At 34.3% G+C, this 22,856-nt stretch overlaps 1 protein-coding gene across 1 annotated transcript in view; it reads right to left on the bottom strand.

Annotated features, from left to right (window-relative positions):
- Positions 1-12,401: 12,401 nt before the first annotated feature.
- LOC126968687 (cell adhesion molecule Dscam2-like) overlaps positions 12,402-22,856 on the bottom strand; it is a 41,599-nt gene continuing 31,144 nt past the window's right edge. The window contains exons 13-19 of the mRNA XM_050813739.1: positions 22,661-22,842; positions 21,661-21,806; positions 20,151-20,286; positions 19,625-19,756; positions 17,355-17,564; positions 15,571-15,724; positions 12,402-12,525 (exon numbers count right to left, since the gene is read on the bottom strand). Coding sequence (XP_050669696.1) covers positions 22,738-22,842 — 105 coding nt within the window. The 3' untranslated portion in view covers positions 12,402-12,525; positions 15,571-15,724; positions 17,355-17,564; ... (2 more) ...; positions 21,661-21,806; positions 22,661-22,737. The remainder of the gene's footprint in view (positions 12,526-15,570; positions 15,725-17,354; positions 17,565-19,624; positions 19,757-20,150; positions 20,287-21,660; positions 21,807-22,660; positions 22,843-22,856) is intronic.

Consider the following 22,856-nt stretch of genomic DNA (forward strand, 5'->3'; position numbering starts at 1 on the left):
AACAGTCTACAAAAGAAGCTGAAAAAACTAGACATAAAATAGTTTAAGATTTAAAACATTTAAGTGCCGCAGTAAAAACTGCTGTTTAAACTTACAATATACAAATGGAATTTGTAAAACTCTCAGGAACCCGAGATTTTACTATAATTTATTAGTTTTTTTTTAGTATAATTTAATATTTAAAGATAATTTGTATAATTAATCCCAGAAGTAAGGTGTGTATAATTAATCCCAGAAGTAAGGTGTATGACATTAAAAATAAGAAATTGTTTACATTCAATATAATATTATGACCATTAGACCAATAGACAATTCAATGTTGGTAACAACACCAATATTAAAATAATGGAATAAAATAAATTTGGAGGTAAATAACAATATTTCATTCATAGATAATAGAATATAATATAAAAATTATACAGTATGGAAACAGCTTATATGAAATAAATGTAGGTATATACTTGTTAGCATTTTAGCTGACGATAAACCTAAAATTAACGAAATCCATGCAGTGATTTTGTCAAAAAGTAGGCTTTTCATTTTTGGCAATGATTCAATGAACTAGAATAATTCAATATCACAAGGCGTTGCCGCTTTGCCTAGCTACCTTTGAATTGCGCCGCCCGCGGCCTTCATAGAGATACACGTGCAGACGGTGTCTCTTTGACTGCGGCGCTATTCAAAGGCAACGGCGTAGGGAAGGACATCTTCTATCAATTATTAGCTTTCTTTACAGAGAGTTGTAATCGATAAATAATAAGATATTTAAGTCTATTTTGAAATTGTTCTGTTATGATTATTGTAAAAATACTACACCTACCTAGGTATTTAAAACAGAAGCTTCAGAATTTTTATTTTTATAAATTATGAAGTAGTTTAGAAATAATGATCGTGAATAAGGAAGAACCAAACAATAACAATTTATTACTTGTTTGTAATTTGAAAGCAACCTATCAAAAATCGTACCAACTTACTTTTTTTTATTTTTTTTATGCAAATGAGGGATGAGATGAGCAGGATGCACAGCTGATGGTAATGAATATGCCCTGCCCATTACAATGCAGTGCCGTTCAGGATTCTTGAAAAACCTCAAAAATTCTGAGCGGCACTACAACTGCGCTCGTCACCTTGAGACAAGATGTTAGGTCTCATTTTCCCAGTAATTTCACTAGCTACAGTGCCCTTCAGATCAAAACACAGTAATGCTAACACATTACTGCTTCACGGCAGAAAGAGGCGCAGTTCTGGTATCCATAATATAACCGACATCCTGTACAAAGGAGCCTCCCATTTGTTCGCTGCTCAGGAAATCACTCAGAAAACAGTGGTTTCGTAGGTAAAACTTACAAAATAAACTATTTTTTACAAAGCTTATTAATTCATTAATTTTTAATTGTTAAAAATATTAAAACATTCGAATAACACAAAACTATTAGTTTTTAATGCCTTGTTTAGATTGTTGGTTAGTAATTGTAAATAAAGTATCGATAAACTAGAATTGTGGGGTATTTATTTACGCCTTTATTTATTTTCGCCATTTTATTTAAGTATTTGTAGTTTGTTATTCAGTTTAACGCGAGCTTTCAGAATGTGTGTACGATGTCTGGAGTGTCCAAGCGAGTGCTTTACGCTGCCCACGATTGTTTCAAGTTTTTGTTGAAAAAGTTAAAGTTGTATTTATTAATTTAACTTTCTTAAAGTCCAAGTGAAATGTTTCAATCAATTTTCATTTTGTTAAGAGCTTGTTTACGAGAAGAGAAGTAACAGCCAATTTGCCGCCGCGAGCTACGTTGCCGCTCCTCGGGGTCAAAGTACGTAGTCTAAACAGACTGTTTTCTTTTTTCTAATTCAATTTTGATAATTAGTTTCTTTGAATTATTTTTTTATAATTTAGAGATTTTAATTTAATTATTAATTTTACTATACTTCTGTGGACCAGTATGACTTGTATTTTCATTTATTTCATATAAGCTGTTTCCATACTGTATATTTAAAAACAAAATCACGTCTACGCCGGCGCCTACGAGTTCTGAACTGATACGGCGTAGCGTGGGACAAGTATGTGTCACTGCCTACGCAAGCGCACGGCTACAAGATTACATACAGATTGTTCCGAAATGATATTATAGAAAATTGTTTTATTTAGATGAATCAGTTTTTGTTTTTCAATATTTTTTAGGATGCGGTTAATTAATTACTGTGCGTTTATTTAATGTCACCGATGGGGTCCATGATGTATACTATGGTATAGTATAAAATTTGGAAACAGTTTTTATCATAAATTCTTGAATTTGTTTTGATTTTTTTTTTATGAAAATAAGGGACGAGAGGAGCAGGACGTTCAGCTGATGGTAATTGATACAACATGCCCATTACAATGCGGTGCCGCTCAAGTTATTTGCAAATCCCAAAAATACTGAGCGGCGCTACAATTGCGCTCGTCACCTTGAGACATAAGATGTTAAGTCTCATTTACCCAGTAATTTCACTACCTACGGCGCCCCGTGCAAAAGAGCCTCCCACTCGATGTAAAATTGTTGATACCGAAGTTAAAAATTTATAACGAAATAATTATCAGTTAACCAAGTCGCAAAACAAGCTTTATGTTGAACTATAAATGTAGGGCACTTGTGTAACTATTGACTCTAGGCTTCTCATGTAAATATATTATATATTGTAATAAATATTATTATTGGCAATAAGTAAGCAACCTTCTAATAAATACTACTACACACCGACAGCACACTATCATAATAATATCTGTTAAATCATCATTATTTAATGTAAGTAGTAGGGATTCACCGGTTCTGGCTCACAGTAGTAGGGGTTCGCCGGTTCTGCCTCCCCGGTTCTGGCTCATTTGTTCGTGATGCCTACTAAAAAAAAAAAAAGTTTGGTGTCAACGGGGGGTTTTGATGTATTTCCGAGCGATTGCGCTGATCCGTTTTTCGATATCTCTTATAGTTACAAAGTTAGCTTTTTAAGTTAAACAGATCCATACTCATTACTAATCAGTGGTAATTAACCTAATGATTGGTGAGCGACTCAATGTCGATTCTTTGAAAGTGATAGATGTAATTAGTAAATTACCTCTCACATTCGTTACTACGATTAAAACGACAGTTTTATGCTGTGTTTATTATTAAGTTAACAGATGATATAAATAAAGTACATAATAAAACATCGTTGCAGATTGTATCATTTTAAAAATATTTGATGAAATCATTCAAACTCTTCTTATTAAACTTAAAGTATAGATACATTAAACAGTACTCGCAACACATGCTGCGGTAAATAAATTCTTTACTCTTGTAGTATTGTGGATATACATTCTGCAATTGCTTTGTAAAAACCTCAGCTGGAATCCCTGACTTGGACGATCATATGAATTGAAGTATTGTCCAATACCCTGCTCACCAATGTGTATTGCAACCTAGTGAGAGCCTGGCTTATTTTCACTATCTACATTGTTGACAATATAACAGGGCGTTACAACGTATATCGACAATCGGTTTGCTGCGTAAACATTATTTTGAATACTGAGATCAATTTTCTTCAAATTTCATTGTATTCATATTACCGTCGAATAATGTATTTAAAAGTTATTAGATTACAACTTACAATAAAACAAAACATCATTTTAAGTACATATTTAATTTCAATATTATAAGGCAATATAGTAGTAAGTTTAACTAAAACTATTACACACCTTTACAAACGATCAAACATAAACATAACTGCGGTAATCTACTGAAATATTATGATTTTTATCAATTTTACTGTACAACTTGAGTTAAGCTCTTTGTCATTTTCTTAATGTAACAAATTTTGAGATAAATAAAATACACTTTAGTTTCTGTGATTATTTCCTTTCGCGAATATATCAATAATTCGACCATCAGACTTCCTCATCGGGTCATTAATTATTTTTAGTATTAGTTTAAGATTTTTCTTTCACCAAACATATTATAGAGATCAGGTTGTTATATCTTGAAACTAATTGACATGGTTGAGATTGTATAAAGGTTGCAATTCATCAAAGCATCAGGTGATTTGGATACAATTTGTGTCACTGAAATCATTCAAAAATATTATAAAATTATTTACGAAAACTGATTTTTCACACCCACACACAGTGCACCCTCTACTACAAAAAGGTTTCATATAATATAATGAGACAATTTATTGTTAAACTACCATTTATTGATTATATTTAAATAGAACTATTTATAAGTAAAACAATATACAGTACCTACATCATAACTTACTCCACAAGTTATATATCTAAATAAAAGATGTATTTACTCTCATTCTTTTAAAAAAAAAAATTCAAACTTAAAACTTATATAACATTTATTTTATTTTATGATGACTAAAGCTAAGGTATCAATATAATTTGCTTAATATACCGTTTGGTATGACAAAGTAGATTTATTTATTCGTTGAGTGAACATATTATGCTTTATTGACTTAAGTCTATGCATTGAACAATATTCATTCTTATTTTTAAATAGGCATTATTAATTTTCATATACTTACTTAGTAACACTTATAAAATTTGGAGTTGCAATTTCCCGCAACATCTTACGCATATATTTAGATCTAAGTCCTAGGAATTCATTAAATATGTTAACTTTGTTCCATCTTTAAAATAGCCTAACTTCTTATTATTGAGTTTTAGATAACAAAATATTTGTTCTGAATTGTCAGATGTTTCGAAACGCAAATGTAAATCAGGTTTTATAACTCTTTAAAAATTTATATATTAAAGTATAAGTATCAGTGTACAATAATTTTAATATATTTTGAAACTTATTTAACATAATATAGTTATAGTAAAAGTCATCGTATTAGAGTTTTAGAAATATTCAATATACCTGCAATATACCAAATAAATATGTTTATTGAGGAACAATTTAGTCTTTTGTAATTGAACTGCAACCAATTTTCATTTTAAAATAGATAAACTATGGAATTCTATCTTGGCAATGAAATCATACAGTGCAATTTTACATTTACTCTTTTTTCAATATTTTCCGTTGTTATTTATATATTTGAGGTATTCATTAATTTATAAAAATCTTTTTGAAATCAGATGTAGGTAGCTTGTTAATGCATGTTTGTATTTAAATCTATGTAATATTTTAACCATGAGCTTTGTTTGAATTTTAAAGTTCTATGAATATTTTGTTTTTTCTGTGTGTGTGTGTGTGTGTGTGAGAGACATTGCTTTAAATTTCTGAAGTAAATAACATATGTATTTTTATTACGAAGGTTTGGAACAAATTTTATGCTTTTCATCCGGAACATCAAAATTTGTACGGACATCTACCCATTCAAAACCTTCTGTAGGAAGGAATGGAGATACAGCCCATCCATAACGGTTATTAGCATCAAAATAAGTTATAAACGACGTTTTTCTTTGTCCTGTTCTTATTTGCCAGAAATATTCACAAGTAAAGTCGTTACAAATTTAAGAGTAGGCACATGTTTCGTCTTGAGAGACATGCAAATATTTCAGTGGTTTCGTTTTATAATATTGTAACCTATACTTAATTGTTTAAATTCGCTTTTTCATAACGATTCTTACATTGAGATATACAGTCTCAAATACCCGATCCAATAAAAGCTATTTGTTCAAAGCCCTAAAGTAATTCTTATTTAATTTTTGTGCATTTTAACATAGCACCCCAACTTAACCCAGGCGCTGTATAATAATGTGCTGGATCTAGATCATATTATGTCTGTAAACATAGAGCTCGGAAATTTTCAAATACATATTTTGTTTAGAGTGAAACATTGATTTTAAGATATAAATCTGAATTATCTAACTTATAATCTTCATCGGAAATATGTGTGTCGGTAAATGTATTGTAAAATCTATCACGATCATGGAGTGCTGAAAGTTTTAAGCAATCGTGTGGTGTTATAAATTCATATCGATAAATTCTTTTTTTCTAATACGTAAAAAATTATTATTATTTGGAAAATTTAGTCTTTTAGACTTTGACAAGTTTGTCTAAACTGAATGGAAAAAAATTAAACGAATCAACATGTCAGTTGAATTTTACGATTATTTAATTTTATAGTTTTTGTGAATGCCTTGTATTTTTCTTACGTTTTTGGAATAATATCAATTACTTTTTCAATAGAATTTAATGCATGAACAACGGAAAAGATATTTATTATTCAAATCATCTTACAAGTAACCTCTATAAAAATAACGTCATGCAATTATATATTACTTTAAAAAAATCACAGTTAATGAATCAGCTTTTTGTAATAGAATAACTTCATATTAAATTAAGAGTAAGTAAATCTTACAAATTACAAACATTAGAATCACCAGAAATGTTTTTGAACTCTATCAAAAATGATATCATATCTATTTGAGAAATCTGTTCGATTGCTTACAATTTTTTACGTTAATTTTAGTCTGCACACTGATTTTGTTCAAGAATAAAAAATATTTCTAATGAATCTTAATTACAAACATGTAGTTGCACTATAATGTAGGGTGAGTCGATATTAACATTAAATAAATGTTAAACGTAACGTAATGAATCTTTTACGTTTTCATTTAAAATATTTCGCAAACTTACTTATTGAGTACTTATTCTTAGATGAAACTTAGTAATTAAAAAATCAAAAGTAATTTTAAAAAAAGAGAAAAAATTAATCCTCACGCTACATTATAGTGCAACTACATGTTTGTAATTAAGATTCATTAGAAATATTTTTTATTCTTGAACAAAATCAGTGTGCATACTAAAATTAACGTAAAAAATTGTAAGCAATCGAACAGATTTCTCAAATAGATATGATATCATTTTTGATAGAGTTCAAAAACATTTCTGGTGATTCTAATGTTTGTAATTTGTAAGATTTACTTACTCTTAATTTAATATGAAGTTATTCTATTACAAAAAGCTGATTCATTAACTGTGATTTTTTTAAAGTAATATATAATTGCATGACGTTATTTTTATAGAGGTTACTTGTAAGATGATTTGAATAATAAATATCTTTTCCGTTGTTCATGCATTAAATTCTATTGAAAAAGTAATTGATATTATTCCAAAAACGTAAGAAAAATACAAGGCATTCACAAAAACTATAAAATTAAATAATCGTAAAATTCAACTGACATGTTGATTCGTTTAATTTTTTTCCATTCAGTTTAGACAAACTTGTCAAAGTCTAAAAGACTAAATTTTCCAAATAATAATAATTTTTTACGTATTAGAAAAAAAGAATTTATCGATATGAATTTATAACACCACACGATTGCTTAAAACTTTCAGCACTCCATGATCGTGATAGATTTTACAATACATTTACCGACACACATATTTCCGATGAAGATTATAAGTTAGATAATTCAGATTTATATCTTAAAATCAATGTTTCACTCTAAACAAAATATGTATTTGAAAATTTCCGAGCTCTATGTTTACAGACATAATATGATCTAGATCCAGCACATTATTATACAGCGCCTGGGTTAAGTTGGGGTGCTATGTTAAAATGCACAAAAATTAAATAAGAATTACTTTAGGGCTTTGAACAAATAGCTTTTATTGGATCGGGTATTTGAGACTGTATATCTCAATGTAAGAATCGTTATGAAAAAGCGAATTTAAACAATTAAGTATAGGTTACAATATTATAAAACGAAACCACTGAAATATTTGCATGTCTCTCAAGACGAAACATGTGCCTACTCTTAAATTTGTAACGACTTTACTTGTGAATATTTCTGGCAAATAAGAACAGGACAAAGAAAAACGTCGATTATAACTTATTTTGATGCTAATAACCGTTATGGATGGGCTGTATCTCCATTCCTTCCTACAGAAGGTTTTGAATGGGTAGATGTCCGTACAAATTTTGATGTTCCGGATGAAAAGCATAAAATTTGTTCCAAACCTTCGTAATAAAAATACATATGTTATTTACTTCAGAAATTTAAAGCAATGTCTCTCACACACACACACACACACACAGAAAAAACAAAATATTCATAGAATTTTAAAATTCAAACAAAGCTCATGGTTAAAATATTACATAGATTTAAATACAAACATGCATTAACAAGCTACCTACATCTGATTTCGAGAAGATTTTTATAAATTAATAAATAACTCAACGTATAAGGAACAATGGAAAATATTGAAAAAAGAGTAAATGTAAAATTGCACTGTATGATTTAATTGCCAAGATAGAATTCCATAGTTTATCTATTTTAAAATGAAAATTTGGTTGCAGTTCTATTACGAAAAACTAAATTGTTCTTCAAAATAAAATAAATGTTAAATAAGTTTTAAGTTTGAATTTTTTTTTTTTTTGAAACGAATGAGAGTAAATACATCTTTTATTTAGATATATAACTTGTGGAGTAAGTTATGATGTAGGTACTGTATATTGTTTTACTTATAAATAGTTCTATTTAAATATAATCAATAAATGGTAGTTTAACAATAAATTGTCTCATTATATTATATGAAACCTTTTTGTAGTAGAGGGTGCACTGTGTGTGGGTGTGAAAAATCAGTTTTCGTAAATAATTTTATAATATTTTTGAATGATGTCAGTGACACAAATTGTATCCAAATCACCTGATGCTTTGATGAATTGCAACCTTTATACAATCTCAACCATGTCAATTAGTTTCAAGATATAACAACCTGATCTCTATAATATGTTTGGTGAAAGAAAAATCTTAAACTAATACTAAAAATAATTAATGACCCGATGAGGAAATCTGATGGTCGAATTATTGATATATTCGCGAAAGGAAATAATCACAGAAACTAAAGTGTATTTTATTTATCTCAAAATTTGTTACATTAAGAAAATGACAAAGAGCTTTATCACTTTTCTCAAGTTGTACAATAAAATTGATAAAAATCATAATATTTCAGTAGATTACCGCAGTTATGTTTGTGTTTGATCGTTTGTAAAGGTGTGTAATAGTTTTAGTTAAACTTACTACTATATTGCCTTATAATATTGAAATTAAATATGTACTTAAAATGATGTTTTATTTTATTGTAAATGTGTTTTGTTTGTGTAGTTGTAATCCAATAACTTTTAAATACATTATGCGACGGTAATATGAATACAATGAAATTTGAAGAAAATTGATCTCAGTATTCAAAATAATGTTTACGCAGCAAACCGATTGTCGATATACGTTGTAACGCCCTGTTATATTGTCAACAATGTAGATAGTGAAAATAAGCCAGGCTCTCACTAGGTTGCAATACACATTGGTGAGCAGGGTATTGGAAAATACTTCAATTCATATGATCGTCCAAGTCAGGGATTCCAGCTGAGGTTTTTACAAAGCAATTGCAGAATGTATATCCACAATACTACAAGAGTAAAGAATTTATTTACCGCAGCATGTGTTGCGAGTACTGTTTAATGTATCTATACTTTAAGTTTAATAAGAAGAGTTTGAATGATTTCATCAAATATTTTTAAAATGATACAATTTGCAACGATGTTTTATTATGTACTTTATTTATATCATCTGTTAACTTAATAATAAACACAGCATAAAACTGTCGTTTTAATCGTAGTAACGAATGTGAGAGGTAATTTACTAATTACATCTATCACTTTCAAAGAATCGACATTGAGTCGCTCACCAATAATTAGGTTAATTACCACTGATTAGTAATGAGTATGGATCTGTTTAACTTAAAAAGCTAACTTTGTAACTATAAGAGATATCGAAAAACGGATCATCGCAATCACTCGGAAATACATCAAAACCCCCAGTTTGACACCAAACTTTTTTTTTTTTTTTGTAGGCATCACGAACAAATGAGCCAGAACCGGGGAGGCAGAACCGGCGAACCCCCACTACTGTGAGCCAGAACCGGCGAATCCCTACTACTAATGTATAATATATATTGTAGAAAATTATAAATAAATAAATTGGAATCAAGAACTGAGTCGAGTATCACTCCCCCTCCCAAGAAATACAAGAAGCCCCTAGCAACCGCTAGAAGAACTATTGCAGTTGGAAGAAACTAGATTTCCCTAGCATCCGCTATTGCAGCAGCATTGCATCAATGGGATCCTAATGATGCCGGCTAGATAATGGGTACCACAACGGCGCCTATTTCTGCCATGAAGCAGTAATGTGTAAGCAGTACTGTGTTTCGGTCTGAAGGGCGCCATAGCTAGTGACATTACTGGGCAAATAAGACGACATCTTATGTATGTAGTTCGCTCAGAATTTTTGGGTTTTTCAATAATCTTGAGCAGGACTGCATTGTAATGGGCAGGGCGTATCAATTACCATCAGCTGAACGTCCTGCTCGTCTCGTCCCTCATTTTCATTAAAAAAAGCAACATACCATCCTCTAGGGTGGTGAAGAGCAGTGTTTCTGAATGGGGAGACTGTCCTATGTTGTTGGTCGCGAGCAGTCGTAGCGAATAGGCCGTCGCCGGCTGAAGGCGGCTGATTGTGGCGCTGTGGCTCGCGAGCTGAGCGTCACCGACATGCGAGCTACAACGTTAGTTCACCGTTACCAACATTATCAATAGATTGATATTATACTTAAAGTATTATTAGCTTCATAGATCATTTATACGACTAGATACACTGTGACATAAGAGGCATTTATATTCTCAAAATTGATTCTTTTAGAATTATTTTTAATGTCACTTCTAATATACAAGATACTACTACCGACCGCTTCAGAAATGGAGCTCTGAGATAGAAGAAACGGCGCAACGAACTCTCCCAGCATTCTTTTTTTGCGCTCTTTTTAGTAAAATATACAATATTGTCATTGCTATTGCTATAAAATAATCATAATCTAGGCCCAGGCAGTCCGATCACTTAGATATTCAGCTGTAGAGTATATGTAGCAGGATTTATGAACTGTGTAAAAATTGGGGTTGATGGTTATCCTCTATTTTGAGCAATGCAAGCACACTGTGACATACAAATCGCGAGTGTAAGACTTAGTAGCTTGTCACGCACACTAAAGTAATTAAGCTGGCCTTTTTTTATCGGTTGTCTAACAGTAAATCTAGACGTATAAATCTAAGGCATTTTATTTATAATCACTTGTCAAGCAACGGGTCCAAGGTCAAGTTGTATTGTTCCAGAGCGGAGTCGGGTGACAAGTGTAGGTGCGGCACGTGTAGGGGTGCGAACAGCGCGGTGAAGAGTGTGTCGGCGGCCAGAGCGGCGGAGACTGTCGCTCGCCAGCGCACGCGCACCCAACGAGAGTCGAGCCCGGCCAGTTGTAACGAACGCGGCGCCTCTGGCGGCTCTGTGTGAACGAAACATAATGAGCATCATTATCATTCATCTGAAAGACGAAAGAGATATACAGGGTGTTTTTTTGAGAAGGGTGGTGATGGCTGTTGAGAGCTTACAAAGCTCATTGGTAGATATTCTATCGAGGATCTCATCTCGTCATGGTATCAAATGCAGTAAGGTCTTCACGACTTCGTCCGCGTAGATAAAGGGTTTTTAAAAATAATAAGCAAGTTAAGAATTGAAGATTATCTCATGTCATATTCCAGTTCCGGTTCCCGTTTTCGCTCCCGTTCCCAACATATTATATGAATCTTATTTCGAGGAAGATAGCTATGGCAAACTAAACCTACTATACCAATATAGTTATAGCTCATCGACGTGAATTTAAATTTCTATAAATCCCGCGGGAGCCATGGATTTTTCCGGCATAAAATGTCTCTTCTGATGCTCTATTCTATCACTGTACCAAATTTCTTCAAAATTGGTTCAGTAGCTTTGGCGTAAAAGCGTAACAAAGAAACTTACATTCACATTTATAATATTAGTAGAGATTATGTAAATTAGTCATTAGTTTTAATTTATCAGGAGCTTTCTCATAAGGCCCATAGTTAGCGACCACGTCTGCGTACCGTAAGTCATCACTGGCAACACACACTGGTTGAAAACCTTCGTCTTCAGACACTGTGGTATTTGGGACAAGAAGAGGTTTCCGAACGCTGCCCATCCAAGTTGGATTCGAAGAGTGACGTCTTTCGCGAAATTGGATCTGCCTAACTGGATTGTTTGTCCGAGGTAGACGTACTCGTCGACAATTTCGAGAGTACAGTTCCCAATTGGGAGTAGGTGTGACATGGTTATCTGACATGATCTTCGTCTTGTCCATGTTCATTTTGATACCTACTCTTTGGGAAGCTGTATTGAGGCCATAAAATGGACCGACGATCTGGCCAAGATCACCGGAATACGTTGGATGAGGGCAGGGCAGGTCTGATCGTCGTTTAAATCTTTGGGAGAGGCCATTGTCAAGCAGTGGACGTCTTCCGCCTGATGATGATATTGTAAATTAGTTGAAATGTACAGTCATACCCAGCACGTGCAGAAACAGCAAGACGTCGGAGCTGCCGTGACGGTTGGCGGCGTGACAGCGGTACTCGCCCGCGTCACGCCGCTCAGCTGCCGTCACGCTGAGTGTCGAGCGCACGCCTTCGCTCGTTCGCTCCTCCGCTACGCGCCACCTACGGACCGAGTACGAGCAAAAAATATATAATAGTAGAAGTACAGAACTCTCACTCTGCAAAATCAATTAAAGAAACAGGGACTCTTGCTGCTATACAATAAGGTGTAATTTAGATCGCACAGCGCTATTAACCTACATTTTTATTTACTTACCTAGAAATTGCTTCTCTTTCTATCGCGTGACTCTTACCTATTCTGACGACATTAGGGTTGTCTTCTTTACCCAAAACTGAACCTAACTCGTATAAGGTCATCTTTTAAAAATTGCTTAGTTTTTTCTCTAATATAAATAGGTATGTACTCGTACTTTAAAAAACAATATTATTTCAGGGTGAAACGCACATTAGTTGCAGACAGTAATGTATGCGTTGGAAGACCACGATATAGTAATACCTACTTAGCATAGGAAATAAATAGCTACCTAGCTATCATGAATGGTAATTTCATTATAATAATAATCACTTTAAATAAGATTGTTGCAGGGTCTTTAGGAAGCTTAAAAATTTTAATATGGATCGCAATGACCCTTAACATGCTTTGCTTTCTCCATTTTTAAAAGATCGGTCCTACTACAACTATTAGATGCTTTTGTGCGTGGTATCTTGACACTCGATGGCATCTTTCAAACATACGCTTCGTGATATTTTACATTGAAATTAATAAAATACAAATTACTTACTAATGATATGTGATCCCTATGTCTTTCTTATATTTTGTAGTATACTTTTTATAAAGTTTAACCACGCCAGCCAGCCTTTTAGTTTCAATTATTAGCAAAGTTTAACAGAACATGTGGCATGTCAGCGTCACACATTGCTCTAGACTGATTAGAGTACGCCCATTTGGGCCGAGAAATAGTTGGAGCGCAGCGGAGACCAATCCTTAATCTAAGTTTATTCTATATTTTGTCGTGTTCAAATTCAATCATTATATTTATTATTCAAACAAAACAAATCTTATAACTATATTTACAATACTACGACTACATAAAATTAAAACTATCATTACCTGGAAGCGTACCAAGAATACTGGCATTATTACCGCGTTGGATAGCAAGGCTGATCCGTTGACCGAAATAGCTGCCAGCGCTTGGGTTTCCAGTAGCCTTATTGAGGCGCGAAGATAGTATTTTGAACAATCTCCGCGCCTCTGGGCCCCACAGGCCAAGTGTCTCGACACCAACGGTTTTGCCAATGTAAATTCAATCATTGAATTGTCGTTGGCAAAACAGCTGTTGCACTTTTTTTTTAAATTATAATAAAGGACGAGACGAGGAGGACGTTCAGCTGATGGTAATTGATACGCCATGCCCATTACAATACAGTGCCGCTCAGGATTCTTGAAAAACCCAAAAATCCTAAGCGGCATCACAACTGCGCTCGTCACCTTGAGACATAAGATGTTAAGTCTCATTTGCTCAGTAATTTCACTAGTTACGGCGCCTTTCAGACCAAAACACCGTAAGCGCTGTTGTGTCCATAATCTAGCCGGCATCCTGTGCAAATGAGCCTCCCACTGGCACAGTATTTTTACGCGAGTATGCATTACTATTTTTAGTGTAATAAAGAATTTTTCAATGCACTTGCTGCAATGTGAGCCTCACTACATCGTTAATAATGTACACTAGTGCATAATAGAATCATTAAAAAGTAAAGTGAAGTTCCGAACTGCCAATTATATGAGACAATATGTAAACAGAGCATTTTCAATCGGTTTTTTTTTACAAAGAGGTTTTATGCCGCTGATAATCCATTTATATTTTTGGAATAAAAACATGTGTCCCTAATTAAGACGAAAAAACATTATTAATATGTTTGTTTATTCCTCGCAAGTGTGTTAAAAAAGTCACTCGGCTGATTTACGCCCTCGCCTATGGTTCGGGCTGCAACCCACGTCCTCTTGTATAATAAGCAACTTAGCACACTTGTTTAATAATATATAGTTATCATTCAAATTCAAATTCAAAAAAATCTTTATTCACTGTAAAATTTTATAAGTTATTTATTGCAATTAAGAATAAAGTACAAAAGTTACAATAGCATTCAAATGAGTGTAACAATATTCATTAACAATAAATTTAGAAACATTAATTCCAACTATCTTTATCATTCAAATAATCTTTCATATTAAAATAGGCCTTAGATGTTAATTTATTTTTTACGACACATTAACTTTTTTTAAATTGATAATATTTTAATATCATTTTGGAGTTAATTATAAAATATAACACAGTCCACTTTAAAAGATTTAGCCTTACGGCCTTAGCTTTACTCTTGTAAGGAAATTACTATTTGACGTTTGAGTATGTTTGTTGCATCACTTTACATATTATATTATATTGAAATTGAAATGATTTGTAAATCGATGAAAATGAAAATCATGATATAAAAGAGTGGCAATGAGTTTCTTGTTACTTCTCCTCATTAGCTCAACCCTTTACGAAGTAGCGGTAGATTCAATAAGCAAAAATATTTTTTTGACATAATTCATAAGTGTCATTTCCGTGACCTACACAAATAAAGTGATTATATTATATTATAATATATATATATTATATTATATATATAGTCACAGTATGAATTTAATTCGGCATACGCTTACAACTACTTCAGTAAATATAATAAAAATATAAGTAAAGTAAATAAATTCTCGTTAACAAAATCTTTAAAATCATGGCTAATAGTATTAAAATACGAAGATACAGAAAATGTTCTTAAAATTAAAACTTAATATTCAATTACTAACATTTATTTAATCTTGTGCACAGTTTGACATACTAACAAATACTTAAAAAAAAACACACACACACACACACACACACACACACACACACTTACACACACACGCACTCATACACATACACGCACACACACATACCTCTTTTTAGTGGGTTTGCTAATTATGTTTAATAATGCATAGCCTTTCGGAAGGACCTAGCCTCTGCAACTCAGGGTATCCTATCGCAGAGGGTAGGGCACAAAAACATTTTGTACCACATATTATTAGTTGAATAAAGGATTATTATTATTATATCGTAACTCAACCTGTAGCTGGTGAGGTCGAGTGCTGCCCCCCGGTAGGACCAGTGCAGGGTGAGTGGAGGGTCTCCGCGCGCGATACAGCTCAGCTTGGCGCTCTCCCCGCGTACGGCACTCACGTTGCGCAACATGTCGCTTGCACTGCCAAAGTTCGCGGCCTCTAATCCAAATATTTTACTAAATTACTATTCATCAATCCTCCTACCTTCCTTACTTACTCATAAGACTTGTATATAGTTTTATATACACCCATGCTTTAAATCCTCTATTAAGGATTCTGATACAGTAAGCTTATTGCCATATTAAAACACCCAATGCTCTAATAACCATTGCATCATCCAAAAGAGTGTTGTAATGTTGTACTGAATTTCATAACATCACTCCTTTGTTTTTTTTAATCCCTTCATGCGCAAAGAGTTTCAACAGACAGCCACATTCTTATTGCTCCATGCGTGGTATCTGTATGAATTAGAAAAAAAGAACATTTTCGTTTACGCGCGTTCCACACTACCAGAACGTGGCGCGCCGTAAAAAAAGTAGGTTATTTGAATCCCCGCTATTTTTCTTCGATATTTTTATTGTTTTGTTTACAAAAAATGAGCGATTCATTTAAAACGCTGCAAAAGAACATTATATTCGAGTGAAATTTAATTATTGCACTATACAAAATGTAAATTACTACTAAAATAAGTAATTGTTTCATTAATACTTAGTTTATTTGTATATAATCAGTAATGAATGATATTAGGACTGGTGTTTTAATGTTAGCAGTAAGCTGTTTCAGAATCTTTTAGAGGATTCATATTCTGGGTGTAGATAAAGTCTTGTATGCAACTGTTGCTAATTAGGTATTAAAACACTCATGTGATACTATTATCATCCACATTCGTGTTTTAATACCCCTTATTACACAACAGTTGCATAAATAACTAAAACATACCATATTTGTGCTGCAGAGGAGGGCTATTCAATGAACGCCACGTACCAGTTGGCTGTGAATGGTTAGGGATCCAGTACTCTGTGAAGATCTTGGCGTTGTGCAAAGATTTCCCTTGTCCCTTCAATGTTACTTCTACTGTATTTATCACGGAAGGTATTCCGAAGAGTTATTTGATCTGACTGACTCCTGCTGATTTCCAGGATCTGGCTGTGTGGCGTTCAAGAACGTCTTTCTTCGTTTTATTTCATTTACAGCCAAACTATGGAATGAAAGTTGATTAGCAGTGTTTCTAGGATATAATGACATGGCCGAGTACCACCTTAACTAAGTGAATACACCTGAAAGACCGGAATTTCTCCTGTATTCCTCCGGTGGTGTAAGAGTTACTTATGGTTATCACTTATTATCAGATGATTTGTATGCTCATTATTCCATATTCTTATTAATTATATTATACATACTTTTGTACCAAAAAAAGGGTGTGTGTACTTATGTATGCACGAAAGAAGTTATACTTCTTTGATGTAACAAAGCAAAAATCTTTAAAAGTATTTATTCCTCGTGCTATTCTACGTTTGTTGAAAGAACAACATTGTAAAAATCTTGCAAAGATGGCTTTGATAATTAATTATTAAATAAAGAATACGGCTGTATGGGCTTGAACCCTTTGCCTGTCCTAATAATGGACGAAAAAACCAAAAAAAAAAAAAACGAATGTCGTAAACGTCAGAAAATTTTAGGAACCAACTTCACCCTGTTAATTTTGTGTTCTTAAAATTTCACTCTCATTCATCATTTTTTCATAACGAGCCTAAAGAAGTATAACTTCAAAATACAACATCTGTCTTACCTTGGACCGTAACATTAATGTGCTTATGGAGCGGCGGTCCGACACCATTGCTAGCGGCGCACCGGTATAGCCCCGCCAACGATCGCGTGGCAGCAGGTGACACTACCATCGCACGTCCAATTCCCCGATCGCCGCTGCCCTTCTCCCATTCTGACCCCATTGCTTCCCATCCCTCTGAATCTGTACTTTCCGAAACTCCCGATATTCCCGCTGCAGCATAGTAAATACAAAATTTATTCAAGTAGTTCTTTAGTGTTTATTCCGCCAATATTTGTCTTTAAACAATTTGACACGTGTTTCGCCTCTACACGTGGCATCCTAAGGAGATGTTGACTCACGGAATAAACACTAAAGAAAACTCAAAACATTTGGATAGTAAATACACAAAAAACCTTTTGATTTCACTTTAAACCAGCAGGAATCATTTAGGAAAATTGGAACATCCTTTTGCAAATTTTTCTACTCTACGAGATCTACTGTTACTTGGAATGTTTCTCTGTCAATTCAATATTTTTCTATCACACAATAAGGTGATAAAAATGCTATGAGGTCTATAAGTTCTATAACTGTCTCAATATCGATTGATTTCCTCACTTCAAGTTATACAACAAGAAGTTAAATGGATGACCATCCTTTGTTTGTAAATGTCTCACATGAATTTAAAAAAAAAATCCACTGTAATTCTATTTTATTACGTTATTTTAAAAACTTAAGTTTAACTTAAGTTTACTAACCTAATATCACAAAACAAATCATAATATATTAATCTTTATCTTAAATAAGTTTATTAATTAAAATTAGTATGAATTTTCAAAAACTGAATAATTATAATATTTTTAAATGACACAAGATTCAGCCGTCTCATCTTAAGGTGGGGTAAGACGGGATAGCAAGGTAAGATGGGAACTCTACCCTACGAAAATAGGTAATGCAGTGTCACTAGAAAATTACTTTAACGCAATATTACAGTGTTTAGGATTAGTTGTTAGTGTCACATTATGTTTTCTTAATTTTAAATGGTTTTATCTAATAAAGACGTATATAAAGTGCGTAACTGTTTTTCATATGTGTTATGCAAGATGCCTGACATATTTTTTCATTAATGTTTGTTTCTTTCACTTTTCTAAACTCATTAATTCGTTCCGCTTTGCTTTGATTTATAACCTCAAAAAATTTAACTTATAGATCTAGTTTGAGAAATATGGGGTGTCTACTAGCGGAAAGACGGGGTTCGTACCCTATATCTTACCCGCAGATTTATTATTTTTGGATTTAGATTTAATTCAAAATTATCGTTATTCGTTGGGTTAGTTTAAATAATTTTTATAAATTATGGTTCGAAACGAACACTGACAGTTCCAACAATAATAACATCGTCAGCTCCTGTTACTCGTACGGCCACCTGCCTTAAATTATTCATAAAAAATTCTATCTCAGACAACTACTACAACATCATATCTAGTACAGCAAGCAATAGTAAATGATTCTTTTTATAATGCAGCATTCCATCTGGTTAGCCCGAATCAGTTATTGCCTTATCCACGAAAGGCCGGAAAATGACCAAGACAAGTTCGAAAAAGAGGAAAAGCTGCTATATAACTGCTTATCCATATAAAACAGAATTAGAGGAAAGACAAAACAGTAAGAACCCGAAACTAAATATAAAAAAAGAGTGGATAATATAACTGCTTATCCATATAAAACAGAATTAGAGGAAAGACAAAACAGTAAGAACCGAAACCAAATATAAAAAAAGAGTGGATAGTAACTAAGAGATCTCAAAACCAAAGAAGATACAGAATGTCTGTTCTTCCATGCCTTGCATTCTGAACTTTACAGAAGGATGGATCACCTGCCAACGTTGCGGTTAGTGGGCGTATTGTGGCTGTGGCAGGATGGCAGATAACGATGACGAAGATGTCAATATCTGCCGCATTTGTGGAGATGACGACTTTTAAATATTCTATACCCCATCTTACCTAAGGGGGAACCCCGTCTTGCCCTATAAGTGGGGTAATATGGGGAGATTTAGCTATTTTTTTAAAATTGATATTTCTATGAGAAGAATTATATATTTTTGTTTTGACTGATTACCATGAAAGGAAGAAAGACTTATTTCTTTCTAAATAAAAGTTCCTTTATTGTGCAATTAAAAACATGGGTTTTATTCATAAAATACCTTAACGTCCCCGTCTTATCCAGCCATTCCCTACGAATAGCAAAGTATTTGTATAAATAAATGAATGTGGCGACACAAAACGAGTACAGACCACTAGCTGCAGCGATCCGCCGGTACCATGTGACGAGTGGCGTGGGGTGACCTCGGGCAGCACATTCCAGCCGCAGCGGAGACCCGAGTAGCACCGACATGTCCGACGGTTCCATGTGCCAAGCCGGAGCCACTGCAACCACGGTTGATTTATTAAATACATAAATTTATAGAATAATTGGACAATACACACTATTACTATAACGCCCGCCTCAACCAATTATTGTGGAGTATATGGGCGTGGCGTCCATGACGCGAACAAAATTAACCAAATTATGTTTTCATATTTTATTTGTATAATAACTAATCTCAGAAATTAAAATATCACTTTTTGTGACCTTGGAAAACAGTTTACCATACGTATTAACAGCCTATGATGATGATGCCAAAATCCCCGTGACTGATAACTTTTGGGGAAACAGTGACAAGGTAACAAACAGGTCGAGACTGTTTACAGCATAGCTTTAAAGGTCTACGTTTTTCACCGTGAAAGCGCTCTTACAGTGTAAACAGTAATGAGAGGATACCGTTGACGACAAGCGTGGCTGTGTAATCGGCAGTGGCCGCGTGGTTAGTGACGCGACACGTGTACTGGCCGCTATGCCGTGCAGACAGCTGCGGGAACATCAGCAGTGAAAACTCATTTAAACTCTTCTCTTCTATCTGAAAATATAATTTGTAATAAGTTGTCAAAAACAATAATTTAAATTATTATACCTACGTTATCAATTGTCTTTTCTTACTAAGCACACACACAAACACTTACACACAAATCCATACACACACACACACACACACACACGCGAATTTATTTTATTTTTATTTTGTACTAATATAGGGGAAGAGACTGGACCTCACGACACAGGGAAACCTAGTGTGAGGTCAGAATACTTGTAAAATTAAAGTTACTTACATTGTACCAATGTATACTTTGTAACAGTAATTTTTGTAACAACTAATATTGTACCCCAATAATTTATTCTTAAAAAAATATTCTATAACCTATAAATGGTGACTTTTACCAGTGGGAGGTTCCTTAACACGCCTGCTAGGTTATGGGTACCACAATGGCGCCTATTTCTGCCGTGAATCAGTAATGATTAAACATTACTGTGTTTCGGTCTGAAGGGAGCCGCAGCTGGTGAAATCACTGGACAAATGAGACTTGACATCTTATGTGTGAGCAAAATTGTAATACCACTCAGACTTATAGTTTGAACGCACCAATTAAGCGTTGATGGCCTTTAAGGAAGGTGTAAGTGCTTTGTGAAGGTCTTTTTTTAAGGAAGGAAGGATGTCGTATCGTCGTGGTCTCTGTGCATGGAAGCTCATTTGATAGTTTGGTTGAAGGTACATAAATGGAAGTTCCTTGAAAACCGCACTGTATTTAGACACCAACAGATGTTGGGGATGATATCAAAGTTTGCGGCGTATCTTGCAATGATGGGATTTGGTGGCAAAAATCAAGGAAAGCAGCTCTTCGGAATACTTAACGATAAATGCGGTAGAAGACGCACAAAGATGCGACATCTCTACGAATGCTAAAAATTATGCCGTTCACAGATCAATGGAGTTCCGACAATTCGAGCAGCTTCGCGTTACACGCTGTCAAATGGTCAGAGCTGATAAAAGGTGTGCACCAAACAAAAGATGAAAGTATTACTCTTAAAGTGTGTCTGAAACAAATAGCTTTCCCCCTATTTTGAAACGCATGACTAGAGTCTTCTGGAGGTTTAATTGAACTAGGTTTCGTTTTACTCCATTCCTCAACCTTCTCAAGGGAGGACTCGAAGACATAGCAGATACCGTTTTCTTACGGTGTTTGTTTTCAGGTTTATAACAAATAATCTCCAGTATTTAACTATACCTCTCGGCCAGTAAGATATGTCCGAAGAAAATCGTTCCCCAACTGCTTTAGCCAGGTGCGCTGGAGTGATATTGCCATTGATTGCATAAACCACATTAGAGCAGTTATGAAATAATTTTCATTTTACTTTCGACTATATTTTCTACTACAATCCTTAGAACTTATTTTACCTGCAATTTTGGTGATAAGGGTTCTCCGTCTTTAAGCCAGGAAAAATAGACAGGCTTGTCTCCAGACGATACTCCACAAAGCACTTGCACAGAGCTGCCTTCCGTCAGCTCCGGTGAGAACATGAACGGTGATATCTTCGGTGGATCTATAATTGTAATAGATTACAAAAATGCTGACTTGTGTTGTACTTGACAAACAGCTCATCGTCATCATCATCAGCTGGAAGACGTCCACTACTGGACAAAGGCTTCCCCCAAAGATTTCCACGACAATCAGTCCTGCACTGACCTCATCTAATCTATTCCGGCGATCTTGACCAGATCGTCGGTCCATCTTGTGGGGGCCCTACCAACATTGCGTGTTCCGGTGTTCCGGTACGTGGTCGCCGTTCGAGGGCTTAACTGCCTCAACAGCCATCAGTCCGTTGAACTAAGTACCCTGCCCACTGCCACTTCAGTTTCGCAATCATTTGGGCCATGTCGGCTCCTAAGGATCTCCTCATTGCTGCTCGAGGTCGCAGGGATACTCCGAGCGCAGCCCTTTCCATTGCCCTCTGAGCAACAACGAGCTTTCTCATAAAGCCCATAATTAGCGCCCACGTCTGCGTATCGTCATCACAGGCAACACACACTGGTTGAAAACCTTCGTCTTGAGACACTGTGGTATTTGGGACAGTGGCACTAAATTAGTGACACTAATTAGAACACTAAATAGGTCAGTCTTATATTGTAACAAGGAGATGTTATCTGTATATAAGAACTAATTTTTAGAAGGTTGACCGTAAAGATAAAGAATTCAAATTAGAATATTGACACGAGCAAGAAGAATATTAAGAACAGAATCGAATAAAAGAGAGATTAAAGAATGAAGTAAAGTAAGTACGGTCGGCCTTTGGCCTAATATTTAATATTTATAAAAATGTTTAATAGAAAGACAAAGAATGAGAATATAGAAGTATCAGAGTATATTAGATTATTTTATTCTGCAACTGAGCCTTACTTCTGACTTGTATCTCCACGTCGAGCACCGCGGGAGGAGCGGCGGGTGCGCTCACGCTGCACGTGTACACGCCGGCATCAGCAGGCAGTGCGGGGGACAGCATCAGCGCCGCACTCCGCGCACGAACCCGCCCTGTTCGCCCCACCACCCCGCCCGCACCTCTCATAGACCACCGCACCTCGCTGCACAATCAATG

The sequence above is a fragment of the Leptidea sinapis genome, chromosome 16, assembly GCF_905404315.1.
Source record: "Leptidea sinapis chromosome 16, ilLepSina1.1, whole genome shotgun sequence".
NCBI classification, from domain to species: domain Eukaryota; kingdom Metazoa; phylum Arthropoda; class Insecta; order Lepidoptera; family Pieridae; genus Leptidea; species Leptidea sinapis.